Below are 14,668 nucleotides of genomic sequence, written 5' to 3'. Positions count from 1 at the left end.
ATCACATTTGAAAAACGTTTTTGCTTAACAATACAATTAGCAAATGTGGGGAAATATATGATAAGAAAGATTTCCTTTGAACGTGCCTAGTGGAACAAACAAGTACATATGTATTATCACTGATGGATATATTACGAATGCGAAGTTATTTTTTAAGCAAATTCGGCTTACTTTCAGAGGGTAGAAACTAAGGTTTTGAATGATTACTAATTTTATTCATACCATTAGAAAACAGTGACTGTTAAACTCGACTGTTTAAAGCATATCAATATTGTATTACATTACCAATCTTGCTTTCTATACATCTCATGGCGTAAGTGCTGCATGCCGTTTAAATATCGTTCAGTGACACCTTAAACATCACTTCGAGTACAGTTAGTCTGATGTATGAACGATTGACAGTCGAAATATGGATATACTTACATTTCTTTTTGGATTTGCTTTTTGTACGACATACGGTATGTGTTATTTATATGTAATAAACTTCACTTAAATATTATTGTATATTACAAAAGAAAATGTGGTTGTAACACGACGGTTGCAAGTATTGAACGTTGTGTTCAATCAACAAGATGCCATTTTTTTAACTTCATCAATCTTTTTGTAGTTTATTAAACGTTCAACAGAATGCATCAAAGATAGGCTTACATGCGTATGCATGGATTATTTATAGCAATATTTGAAGGAACGGTACATATACGCGGTCAACATTGCCGAGTTCGTTTCCATACAGGAGTTCGAAATGCATAACAATCAAAGGTTTTGAGTTAATTTTTGTAATGTTGTAGACTAATGAGACCTTTTAATGAGGTTAACTTAATGATAATCACAATAATTTGAAAATTAGTTTTGTTGTGTAAAATCAATCACTTGGTTCAATGAAATACGATACTAAAACCTATTTTAAATATTTTTAGATATAAAGGCCTGTGTCTGTTTGTACAAGGCATATTTGGTTATTTACCTAACGCTGATAAAGTCGGATAATGGGAGATTCCGTGGGCTTGCGGTTTTAATAATGATAAATATTTTGATTTCGTTTGACAAGAACAAATTATTGATAAGGAAAAGTAATTTAAAGGGTTAATTGCTCATAAAATTTCAGAATATAAAACATATTCCATCAATCAAAATAATTAAACAGAAATATTATGATGCTCATATCCAATCCGTTTAAATATAATAAGATCATTATCATTCAATTCAAAGCCAATTATAAAACACCTTCATCCCTTTTAATTCGTCTGTTGGCGGTAGGAATGGGATGAGGGGAGAAATGTATTATATACACTTTTTTAAAGTCATTTTGCAAATGAGTTATACTGATGAATGAACTTTTTACAAACGATGAGTATATTTTACTACTTTTTGATCATCAGTATAATCAATACTGGTCACTCTTTATAAACTGTGTCTGCGCAATTCAGAATATGAACAGTTTAAACTGATTAAAAAAATGTTCACATTACTGTTCCCTATCATGGCTTAGTTCTTCAATCTCATTATGACTTATGACAAATACAGGGCGCCAAAACGACGAATACATCGTCGCCAACACACTAGAACGAGATTGCAGACATCAGCAATCAAAGGCTTGATATATCGTTACGTTAATCTACGCTGCATAATTATTCGTTGACATCCATACTTACCATTCATTAACACCGGAGCAATTTTCCTTGCAAATCTCGCTGTACGGAACTTTTTCCGGAATATATTTTCAGACACCGTTCGTTGTCTTCAGAAGAAAATCATGGCTGACTCCTTGTACAATATTGCTGCGCATCAAAGATGGATAAATACAATGTATAGCGCTTTACCTACGGTTAAATAACATCCCGTACGATCTTGAACGACAATTGTTTTATTAGACCCAACAATACATGATAAATTACTTGACAGATTTCATTTTAGAGAAAGCGTCAAACACGGTATCGAAACAGTCCCTAATGCATAGCAAAAAGTACAATTGGTCATTGAAAATGATAAATTGTTATTATTTGATATATCGTGGCACACACAGAACCATTTTATCAATTGTTAAATAATAACCATCTTTCTCCAGAAAATGCAAGTGGTGTGATCCTTGTACGACTTACGTTAAAAGTTTTATAAAAAATAAAATGTTTTGATTTGTTTTCGGTCAGGATTATGTCTGAAAAACGATTATTAAAACCGCTGACCGTTTAAAGGCGGTCACTGAAACATTAATTGATAACGATACGTGTAATGTTGATCGGTCTTGCTTTGTTGTACTTTGACGTTGCATGCCACTCATAGCTCTGTATCTCTAATTTAATCTTTAGATGTTTGGCTTTTGGGAGTGTTACTATAATATCAAGGAAACGTTTTGCATATTTATCTTTCAGGTATTAAATTGACGATTGATAAAAGCACTTTGATAGAAAACTCAACGGCGAGCGTGAATTGCACAACAGACACAACACCGGAGGATGCGTTACTGATCTACACTCCTGGTATCACACCTCATGCATTAATCATTTATGATGCAGGAGAGTGTAATGTTACGATATATGAACCCTCAATACTATCATATTGTAACTGTGTCAGTAATAAGATATTTACCTGTGTTAGCAAACGTTTAAATCGAACGATACAAGGTGATCCTCTGCAATGCAGGCTTTTGAGTGGAACCGTTAGCAATTCTGTTCAAATCCAAATAAAAGGTATGTTTATATTCGACATTCAGAACAAAATACAACTATTTCATACGAATTGTAAACATACGAATTCAGAAATTGTTTTGATTATACGTATCTAATGAATGTTTATTATAGAAATGTGAGTTATTTCAGTGCCAGTTCAATATGCAAGCATACCGCGATATATTCGAGACAGAATAACTGTTAACGAAAACAAGCTGGCGTCTCTTGTTTGTCAAGCAAATGGTATTCCCGCAGCAAACATTACTTGGTTTTGGGATAACTCCATCCTTTCTACATCAATTGACGATGTGCAGATTGTTTATAATATAAGTCAAGCTATTAAGGGCGAATCTGACAAGACGTTCTCTGTAACGAGCAATTTGACACTCAACGTAAACAGGTCCCACAACCGAAGGGTGATTTATTGCCGAGCCAGAAATGTGAACTCAGAACTCAAAATCAGTAGGAGGATTCAACTAGATGTTAGATGTAAGTAATGTATTTGTGTGTTTCTTACACTGAACCATTCCATTCATCGTTCACTTATTTTTTTTTAGATCATTCGGTAAAATTTAATATATATTTTTATTAATGAAGAAAATATTACTTCAGCCATTGAAAGGGGCCATTGGCACTTTTGAACAATTAACTTAGTCAATTAAGCTGTTGGTTGAGCTTTCGCAATATCTCCTTACCAATATGTATAGTATACGATTTAAAATGTTTGATTATGTATTGTACCAAAAAAAGATGTTATTTTTTGTTATTAATTTGAAAATACCCGGATGTACTTAACGATGCACTCTGAAAAGAATCACAAGGCATTGAATGCATTTGTCTGACTGGTCTTACTTGATATGGATATGCGTTTAAATCTTTTTGTATCGGAAAGTACGAGGTGCGATGTATATGCATGTAAATACTTTGTTGCACATACTACAAGGTCATATTACGTGAGGGGTATGCCTTTTTACAATTATATATGCATGTTATTAATATAATATCATGCCTACCTACATGATATAGGTTAATTCTGTTTTTTTGCAACTATTAACCTATATTAAATATGCTTGAAGTTTCACACAGTTGTTAGGTTTAATCTAAAATGGCAGCTGCTAACTGGCACGGTTAGATTTGAAACACTACTTAACCATTGCCAATTAAGCACACATGTTCAACTAGATTACCTTTATATGATATTGTTTCGATTTCCATCCCTGCCATCCCTGGTCAAAACATATCTAAATTAAGGTGCAAATTATGTCAAATTGATTTGATCTGACCCTGAATTTGAAACTACTTATTTGTTGTCATTTCGACAAATGTATTATGACCTTGATTTAGCCAGTTTATCTTGATGCATTATTGTCACGACTTTAAAGTGACTTTAAAGTGACAACATAAATAAATAAGTCTTGATTTCTAAACATTAGCTTTGGCTCACCTAAGCACTCAATTGTGAATTGTTGAAATAGGGGACTGTCTGTCGTCCATTGTTGTTTGTCGTCATATGTGGTCAGACGTCCACCATCCGTCGTCTACATTGTTCTTCAAACAACTTCTCCTCCTTAACCACTTAGCAACCAAATTTCGCAAGAATTTTCCTTGGATGGACCTCTTTTAGATTTTCAAAAACAAATGGTTTCATGTAGAACTCTGGTTGACATGGCAATTAAAGGGGAAAGTTTGAAAATCTTCTTCTCGGAAACCGTTGGCCAGATTTCAAAAATAAGATTTTCAAAAGTGTTTTCACTATTTGACTATATATACATAAAATGTTCCTTAGGAGACTCTCTTTCGAATTCCTTAAAGCCATGTTGGTTCGTAAATAATTTTGTCGACAGGGGTCGGGGCTAGATTTCACAATATGTCTTTTATTGAAATTCACCCCTCAGAAATTGATACCAGATTTTAAAATAATTTCATAGATGTTCCTGATGTGGTCTCTTATTTAATTCCTTCAAGAAAAGGTCGTTCGTTTAATACTTTGCAGACAGGGTGCGGGGCTAGTTTTTACTGTATGACGTACTTTAACGAAAACTTCAAAAACCTTCATCTCAGAAACCGCTGGCCAGATTTTGAACTATGTTCACAGAAATATTTGAATGTATATAAGGTTGCCTCTTGTCAAAATCATTTAAGCCATGATAGTTCGTAAAATTCTTGGCCGACAGTGGGCTAGGCTAGATTTCACTGCACGACTTTATGGTAAACTTCTCTTCAGAAACCGTCGGCCAGATTTCTAGATTTAAAAGAAAATCCACAAAAATGGTCCTAAGGTAGCTCTTTATGAAAGTCCTTCAAGAAATATTGGTTCGTAAAAAAAATGGCCGGGGTGGTTTCCCACTTCATGGTAAACTTTAAATAACTTTTTCTCAAAATCACTGGCAAGATTTCATTTTAATTTCAAAACATTTTCTCAGGTGACCCTTCATCAAGCCATGATGGTTATACTAAAACATGGTCAAGATCGGAGCCAGCTTTACATTGATATGCATAAAAACAAACTTAAAAAAACGTTCTCCGAAACCATAATAATGAAGGCCTTGAGGAGACCATTTGCCCCCTGAGCGTAAAGGGCCACCTTTGCCCTCTAGTTTCGAATTGTTCTCACAGTTATTTTAAACAACAATGAACACGAAGAAAAAAAATCAAAACAGATTCATATTTCATAGTTTGCTGCATTCTTATAAACGCAGATTATTTGTACACAAAAGCAAAGCTATTTTCATTTTAAGTCAAAATATGCGAATTACTTGCAGTCCAATGGATCTAAAGCATTATTCTGTATACAGGCAGGGCATACATCGAGTTGACACCGCAATGTATAATACAAAATAATGATTGACACGACCGAACGCTATTCTTCATGTATATATTACAAGGGTTGTTCAATATGTAGTGTAACATGATTCACCATTACATTTAGGGTAATCACAATTTCTATAAACTTATACAAATTATATGTAAATTGTATGAGGGACTTTTTCTAGGGGTCTTTGGCCAAAACTTTCACACATTTTTTTTTCATACCATAGAAAGGCTCTTCATAACCAACATAATAACAGTCGAATCCCGTTGTATTAAAAACATATTTTTAAGGTATATAGAGGAATGATTGATGGATCGAAAAAGGTTTTAATATAATACCTAGACATTGATATATTTTCTGACCTTTACAAGTTATGTTACATTATATGATGAACACCACTCGTAATAGAATTATGTTTAAGAAAAGTGTAGATTTTTTGTCACAGCTTTATAGTGAAACATAAGTATATTTATTAAATAATGCAGATCATTAAATGTGCTTTTATTACCCAACATATAAAACATTAAAAAAAGAGTATTGAAAATACTGTACGAGACTATTGACATGAGGGAAATGTACTTTGCCAAGTTACCTGGAGAGGCAAATTGAAATGCTTTCATGGTGTGGATAATATCTTTGAAGCTTAAAAATGGTTCACTAGATATACTGATGAATAATTTGTGCGCTAATACGAAATGTTCCTGTTGCTTACTCTGTGGTTAAGAAAAACCTCAAGAAACTTCCAAATTTGTACAGAATGTCCAAAATTATTGGTTTTATCAAAACAAAACGTCCAGTTTCATTTACGAATATATTGTACTAGCAGACTCATTTTCTTCGGCTATCATCGGTGAAGTACAGTATCACACTTGACGCTTTCAAGCACTGACACACGATTTTTAACAATACATGTTAACACTGAGGACTAGTTGCACCCCCCCCCCCCCACCCCCCCCCCCCCAAAAAAAAAAAAAAAGAAAAAAAAAAAAAGAAAAAAAAACAACAAAAAAACGCGAATCTATCTTACTTATAAAACTAATTGATAACATTATAAAGTAGGCTGAAATTTACGATCGACACGATTTCACATTTCAAACCAAAGTCTTTAGAAATGCAATATAAATTGTATATTTGAGCGTTGTAAATACAATTTTGAGAGTGGACCTGTTAAGTAATAATAGTGTACTTTATGAACTTACGCAAATGTTTTGCAACCAAAAGACGAATGTTAAATTTTAGATAATGAATAAACTGTATGCTATTTAGTTCTGCCGACGACTGGGATTTTGATTAGCGGTGGCCGTGATTTTTATATGATCCGAAATTCACCAACAATACAGAGACTGGAATGCTCTATCAAAGGCGGTAATCCATATGCAGACTTACATTGGTCTTGCTACAATGGAAACCAGATAAAGTTCAACGATTCTTCGGGTGCAATAAGTGCAGTTACTTGGAAGGCAGAATTGAACAACGATTCCATTTGTACCTGTACAGCATCGCACGATCTTGGATGGACAAGTGTTGAGGATGTCTATATACATGCATTATGTACGTATATTTAATGATTTTAAATATTAGCGTCACTTTAAGATGATTGTGTGTTTTTTTAAATACCTCTGTTTAAGTACAATTTAAATTTTATTTACGAACTTTGTAATCCACCTTACAAACCTATCTGCAAAATTGGAACGAAGACTATAACACACGGATTAGTGAATGTTTCTCTAGCATCCGACGTTACCAAGACATACCACAAGCGATTCTATATATATAATGTATCGAAACGACTATGTCGCCAGGTTATGAGCAATAACGGACGGAAAAAGACGCTACGTTTAATCTCCATATTCACTGTTGGATTGTTGTTGTATTTAGTCGTTTGTTGGCGTATGAATAGCTAATTTCATTGTTAGAACTGTTCGAATTTCAAATTCATAATTGCAAACTATACCAAAGCGAAAACCGCAACATATCTCGAAATATATAATGAAATAATAGAAGCTACATCGTTAAGCCGAGTCGCCAAACATTTAATCAATATCCTGTATGAAAGCACAGGGATAAATATCAGTGATATACTGAACGGGAGACGTACATCGTTACAAGAAAAGAACATAATTTTTTTTTGTAAATTGTAGGATAACATTAGCATTAAATTAAACCATTACAATACTATTATATCAAATTAACATACTATTGATTATATTATATTTTAATTCTGTATCGATTGAACGCTGTTCAAAACCGTATTGATTGTGTAAAAAAATATATCAATTACTTTAACATTCTAATTTAATAGTGATATTGTAATATGAATGAGCTTGTTAAGTTTGAAAAGAAAACGTATGTTCATAAAAGAGAATAGCACACATTGATTATATAAGACTTGCCAAAGTTATTCTTTTTCTTTACTTGTGGCTTATCCAAAAAAGTAAATATTGATTTTCATCGAAAAGCAGCCCATCCGGTTGTTAATACACCACATATAATCGTCTGCACTGCATCGAACACCCTTTTCCCACTGATACGAAACGATTAAACAGCATATAATAACTAGCCCTTAACTCAAAGTGGATGTTTATGTTTGTATCGTTCATGTCAATTTACAATGATTTCTTTGCATTCTGTGTATGTAAACTCACCTTTATCAAATGTTTCCATTTCAGATCCACCTACCCCTCCTTTATTCCAAATAAACACATGTAGAAACAAGGGTGTCGAAAATGGAAGGTTCATTAAAGTTGTTCGCGGTAATACAGTGGATATCGACTGTTCTTCCAGCGGAAATCCCCCACCGACTTACTTCTGGTCAGACAGTTTACAGTCAAGTAAACTTTTTATAAAAAATGTGTCGGAACATCACGCCTTCGAGTATTTCTGCACTGCCAACAATATCATGGACGCTTCGAATGGAAAGAGTATTGCATCGTCGGTTACTTCAAGTTTTCACCTTGACGTTTTGTGTAAGAACATAATTTATGTTAAAAACTCACGTTAAGGTTTTGTTAGCATTTAGTGTTGTTTAAGTTGCCTTCTTGCGTGGCTGTTATTTACAGCAGAGATTTTGCTAATGATATTTTCCCGCAGAAGAAAAAAAATCAGAAGAGGGATAACAATTAAAGATGCACTCTTATTCCAATGTAAGATTTACAACAATTAAAACTTTTTTTTAATATTCCAAATGGATGAATAAATGTCGAACAATGGTTCTCATGAAGGATAGCGAGTGTAATTTGAAAGAAATGAGCATAAAACACAGTACATATTTTAGCATTCACCAATCATTTAATGTTTTTGCGCTTTCTGCTATTAAATACACGGTTACAATCTTGTTATCAGTAATTATTATTTTCCATAAATGCATTATTTGGTAAGTAGTTTAAGGTGTATCAGTCAAAATTTATGTTTGTTATACATGTGTATGTATTGATTTTGAATAAGAGTGTCACTTTAAAGAAGGCAGGATTAAGATGCCATTTTAACAAAAAGCTTTTGAGCGATTTAATGCTTAGGTGCGGTTTTGTACAACGAAGTACCACCGTTGAAAATATATCCTTAGTAAAAAATCGCTCCTAGGACTCTTGATGAAACGGCTCCCAAAACTATGCTCTGTTATTAGGGGGGAATTGCGGGATTGATGTCATTATCGGGGTTTGAACGCAGTTGGAGTGGTTTAAGTGTATGGAGTTCGAAGGACTCCACGCGTACTTTGACCAGTCCAATTGCGTTTTTATCCCCGATAGTGACATAAATTCCGCAATTCCTTAAATTCATTTAATCCTAAATAATTGAATGCTGTATGATGTAAGATGTATGCGAGTATATAATATATATATTTTGGGTAAACTAGCTTCGAAGATTTCAGTGTCAGTAACAGTCTCATTTAAAAACAGGTCGTAGGGTGTCGTTTATGCAGCGTTAAAAGTCTTAGCTTGACAATTGCAAAACCGGAAATGAAGGAGGAAGGGGTGGCATTTATGAAGTTAATATATATTTGGCCATTTGGGATCGCTGACCATGTCATTCCTCGGATATATATTGTGAAACGGAAGGGTCTTTCTTCAAATGTCTGGATTAGTCTTTATAGTTTTTTATAAATGTATTGACGAAACTTTCTGAAGAACATTTAAAGAATGTTATGTTTTAGATCCACCAAAGATAACAAGACGTACAACACCAGTTGTGGTCCTTGAAGGTAGTAACATCAGTTTATCTTGTGACTCAAAACCGGGAAACCCAAATGTCACATCATTGTCTTGGACCAGTACAGAACAGCCTTACAGAGATACATCTGATCAATACCTCATCATACAGAATATATCTCGAACAGAAGAAGGTGTATTTACATGTTTTGCTGAAAATATTATGCACCCGACTGGATGTCCAGAAATACATGGTCGCGATATTGAAAACGTTCATGTGGATGTTCAATGTATGTGTTTTAGTTTTAGTTATAGTTTTATGATACATACCAATGCCCAATATCACTGGGGCCTCTCTAGTCTAAAGGAAACATGTTGAAGGTAGAGCTTTATTACTGTTAAATGTCCTTAGAACACGGTTTCAACAGAGTTTTCTTCTGATTGAATTGTTCTAATGATGTCATCACAAGTCGCAAACAGAGATATCGGTATCAATCAGTGCACAACAGACATTGTTTTAATTGTGACAAATGCGGTACAAAGTGCAGTGCAAAGAACAAATTCATAAATTATCGGATTAACATACACAAACGTCTTTTTTCTTTGTTAAAAAATATTTTCTTTCTGATTTGTAACTCATTGGATTATGACAAAAGCAGTACACAAAGGGATGAAGTTCAAGTAAAATACTTGTTATAAATTATTTCAATCAGCTTATCTGGGAAGGACATTTCGCAATCGTCCTTACTGAAATATTATACTAGAAAGTGTCCAGGGTGTGAAACAGTACATGTACATCTCCATATCTTCATTGTTGCTGCATTGGAGAAATGCTTTTAAGCAATCACTAAGTACGTTTAGATAATGAGTGTGAAATATTGCAGTATACCTTCATTCAGTTTTATTAATATGATTGAAAATGTTGTTTATAAAATCATATCATTTTTTTAATCGAAATTCCGTATTTTCATTTTGTCATTAAGTAACCTTTAAGGTCAACAGAAACATGTTTATATGTTTAGTTGGAAATGATATTTAATAGTCCTCAATAACGCTGGTAAACTAAACATTCCCTCATAAAAGTATAGAGGATAACTGTTTGTTTCAGTGTAAGGTCGTTATATATTTCATCGATTGAGGACCAGAACCTTTATCATGTTTAATTACTTTTGGTGTTGATGAAGATAATATATTGCGATTTTACATAGAACATACTTTTTTCTGCATAGTATATGCATAAAAGGATATAAAACGACAGGTGATTGAACTTTGTCAGTAGAACGTGCCAGATTGCTTGCGAATGTAACTGAGTCACAGCCCTGTGCGCACTTACGTTTAACTTTGAAGTGAGATCGGGCTAAAATTTCAAAACTGAAAAATATCAAAATGTTATTCACTAAAAAATATCAATTTGTTGTATTTTAAATATATTTGGTAAATCGCTTTAAATCACTGATAAAATGTTATCATCAGCTGCCCCGATTGTTTTCCATAAGATCATCTCACTCGAGGCACAACATTATCGATATCTCATGGAGGGAACTTTGACCATATCCACTTTTTGAGGATGCATTTATTCTATATGGCTTTGCACGATTTTCTTCAATGGATATAAAATACTTTTGTAATTATTTCCCTTTTATGTGTGCCAGTATTATAAAAATAGATTAACTGTGTTTAAATTGTTCAATGGATTCATTTAGTAAATTTCGTTTTAGATGTGGAGAAAACATTGAAACTAAAGATATAAAGGCGTTAAATCAAAACTATGCATCTACTAAAAAACATTGACATAAGGCAAAACTAGGACAGGGATAGAAAACGCATCAGCCTTTGATTTTGACACTTATTGTGGAGTATTAACGTTTAACAATGTATCATCAATACTTTTAAAAATAAATCATGTTTTTGTGGAGATCAATCAAAATAGTTGTCTAAGATTTGATCATTTGTGTAACTTTTTAAAAATCTTCCCACAATGTATATTCATAGATGTCAGTCCCTCAAGAATGACTTAAATGATGTAATTTGCAAGACATATATCTACTGAGCTGTCACTTGTTTAGATAGCATCTGGGCAATGCTAAATATTTGTGGTTAGAGCCGACTTAGCCTTTATAAGTTTATTTATAAATATCTTGAATTTGTTGTGTTAATATATCTGTTACGAGAATATGTTTTGCGTCTGTGTTTTTCAGATAAGGCGTCAATTAAAACGTTCACAGCTCTAAACACTATAGTCAATCACGGAGATAACCTTACTTTTGCTTGTGATGTGGATAGTGACCCCCCTGCAAATATAACCATTGTATCACCTACTGGAGCCCGCCTAGAATATATCGAGGGAAAAAATAAGTTACATTTCAGCAAGAGCAGTTCATGCTTAGAGGACATAGGTCAGTTTACGTGTGTATCTGTAAACAAGCACAACCATTTGCAACCAGAAAAAAGAAACGTCACAGTAGATGTGAAATGTAAGTATGCACACTTTATACGAATTGGTTTCAATATTAGCGAGCTAAATATGTTGTATTTGCCAAACATTCCAAAACATTTTACATCGCATGTTTTAAGTATTGATGAAAATAAATGCACAAAGCGTGGCTATTACAATGACGCAAATTCCGCAAATTCACCGCTTCTAGTCGACATAATGCTATTATTTTTATACTTGTACTTGTTTGTTAAACAGAATAATGTGTGCACTACAGTTGTGCTCTATGACCGATATTAAAGACGTTTGTAGGTTTCTGGGCAAAAAAAGTTGTCCTAACTTTCACATGTGTATGTACAAAGGAATATTTTTCACTTGAAAATGTGAAAGTCTTCATTACGTAGTTACATGTGTAACCTATAATGTTATATGTTGTAAATCGGAGCAAAGTCACTAAAAGCCTTAAAATTGATATTAATATTTGAGTCTGAATCAGGTCTTCGTCCATTCCTACCCTACCGATAGCTTAATATACTTGCTAACTAGGGCAAAGATTGACCAATTCTCAACATAAGCAATGACACAGCCAGTGTGTGTAAAACGTGCACGGTGTTTCGTTAAAAAGCGTTTAAGCGAGCCCTGACTCGTCCCCGAGCATGTTGCAGTCCAAACATAGGCAAGACACACCGCACTTGATCCTCCTGGATCTTTCGAAATATGCTAGATGTAGATTCGTTATTTAACTGAGCTTTGTCAGCCAACAAAACAAAATTAAAGCCTGCATCTTGTAGATAAAGAATGCATTTTCGACCGATCAGCCCAGTCATATATTGTTCCATACCTCAAAGTGGTCTATTAAACCAGCATTGCCTTTGTCATCTATAACTACTTAAGGGGGGGCCACCAAAGTTGTCTTTCTCTAGTACAAACATACCGCAAATAAAGATATATTTGTTGCTAAACCAGCAACCTCCCAATAAATTTAGATTGCATCAATTTTGTAAATAAACATGGCAAACACAATGGGTTTGTATTTTTTGCAATTCAATGATAAAGGGTTTGCTTGTGTTCTACCGCCAACGGCCATCCTTCGACCGGTCTAAAAGCATTTATTGTTATTACAAAAATATGGAGGATACTATCTTGTTTCAGTATTATATCACAATATGACCTTTGACTCTTTATAAGATAAAGACATATCGCAATGTGGTCCTTTAATTATTTTGAGGAGTATATACTATAATTGAGTGATTTGTGAACACAAGACTTGACCTTTTGTCACATATTTCAGGTTCGCCTATATATCCATCTGACTACAATCAAATAACAACAGTCGAAGGAAGACTTGGGGAAAAGGCAGTTCTTAATTTCCGTGTATTTTCGAACCCTCCACCAATCAACATTACATGGGCAAATATTTCGAACAGTTTTTACATTCCAATAGACACAAACTCATTGGACAGAGTTATTATCAACACTTCAGATAACATGTCATCTACCCTCGTTATAACAAACATAAAACCCTGGGACGCCGGCAATTACTTTGTAAGGGTTGAAAACGAACTTGGCAGCAAGAACGAAACGTTTCACATTGTTATAGACAGTAAGTGAAATTATAAATACTTACATAAGTCTTTCCGGAAAGGTCGACACAAGCGAAATATATTCTTAAACCGATAATGTCGTTACTCCAAAAACAAGTTATAACATCACTTTAACTGTACGCACATACAAGCCGTAGCAAGGGTCAAAACTATTAACAAGAAATAATGTGTTATTATCATGTATCTTACAGACAAATCAACTACAATTGCCACACCCACGATAAATTTCGGCGCTGTCGTAGGTGGCCCTTTTAGTGCTCTAACTGGAGTAGTCATCATTGCAGTTGTTGTGTTTGTCTTTTATAGGAGGATAACAAGTGTTAAAGGCAAGTAGTTATAAATTGATTTACATTTGCCCATGCCATATTTTGTGTTTCTCGTCGATCAAGATAAAATATTTTCATTATCATAGGCATACGTTTTAAATTGATGATCATTCTTAGTTATTGTTTGTTTGCTTCATAACTGCGACAAGTAAAGTTTGAAGATTGCTGAAATTGATATGTTTTTAAGTTAAATGTTACTCATATGAAAAAGGTATAGCCTAATAGACATATCATCAACAAGTACTACAACGAGAAGTGCCCCGTGACTGAACTTATAAGGGTGGGATCAAATTTATCAAAGAAACATGAATTCTTGGTTGTTACTTATTTAAGAATAAGTAGGATGCAATAATATGCAATTAAAACATTAATTCGACATCTGGTACTTACCTTGTATTCATCCAAATTTCTAAATCGTACGATATATTGTCGTAAGATTGTTCATAAGGTGGATCAATGGTCTCCTCATTTTTAGAGTATACAGGACTTTTTGTATGGCGATATAATTTGTTCCCGTCTGTCAAATGTATATTAAAAAACGAATTTATCCATGTCTATAGATTGGCATGTATGTTACATAGTGGTAGCGCTTGAATTTCAGTTCTATTGTCAGGAGGTTGTTGGTTCGAACCATAAAGGGTAAATATCTTTGTAACTAAACCAACAGTTCAAATGTTACTG

General features: G+C 33.7%; 1 protein-coding gene across 1 annotated transcript; it reads left to right on the top strand.

Annotated features, from left to right (window-relative positions):
• Positions 1-318: 318 nt before the first annotated feature.
• LOC128235641 (hemicentin-1-like) lies at positions 319-13,995 on the top strand. The gene is made up of 9 exons (XM_052950445.1): positions 319-458; positions 2,370-2,477; positions 2,817-3,155; positions 6,745-7,029; positions 8,148-8,444; positions 9,629-9,913; positions 11,822-12,097; positions 13,349-13,660; positions 13,853-13,995. The coding sequence occupies exons 1-9, from the start codon at positions 410-412 to the stop codon at positions 13,993-13,995; spliced, it is 2,094 nt and encodes a 697-aa protein (XP_052806405.1). The 5' UTR covers positions 319-409.
• Positions 13,996-14,668: the final 673 nt, after the last annotated feature.

The sequence above is a fragment of the Mya arenaria genome, chromosome 5 (genome assembly GCF_026914265.1).
Source record: "Mya arenaria isolate MELC-2E11 chromosome 5, ASM2691426v1".
Classification (NCBI taxonomy): Eukaryota; Metazoa; Mollusca; class Bivalvia; order Myida; family Myidae; genus Mya; species Mya arenaria.
Note: the sequence above shows the minus strand (reverse complement) of the source record. Positions and strands in the feature narration are given on the sequence as shown.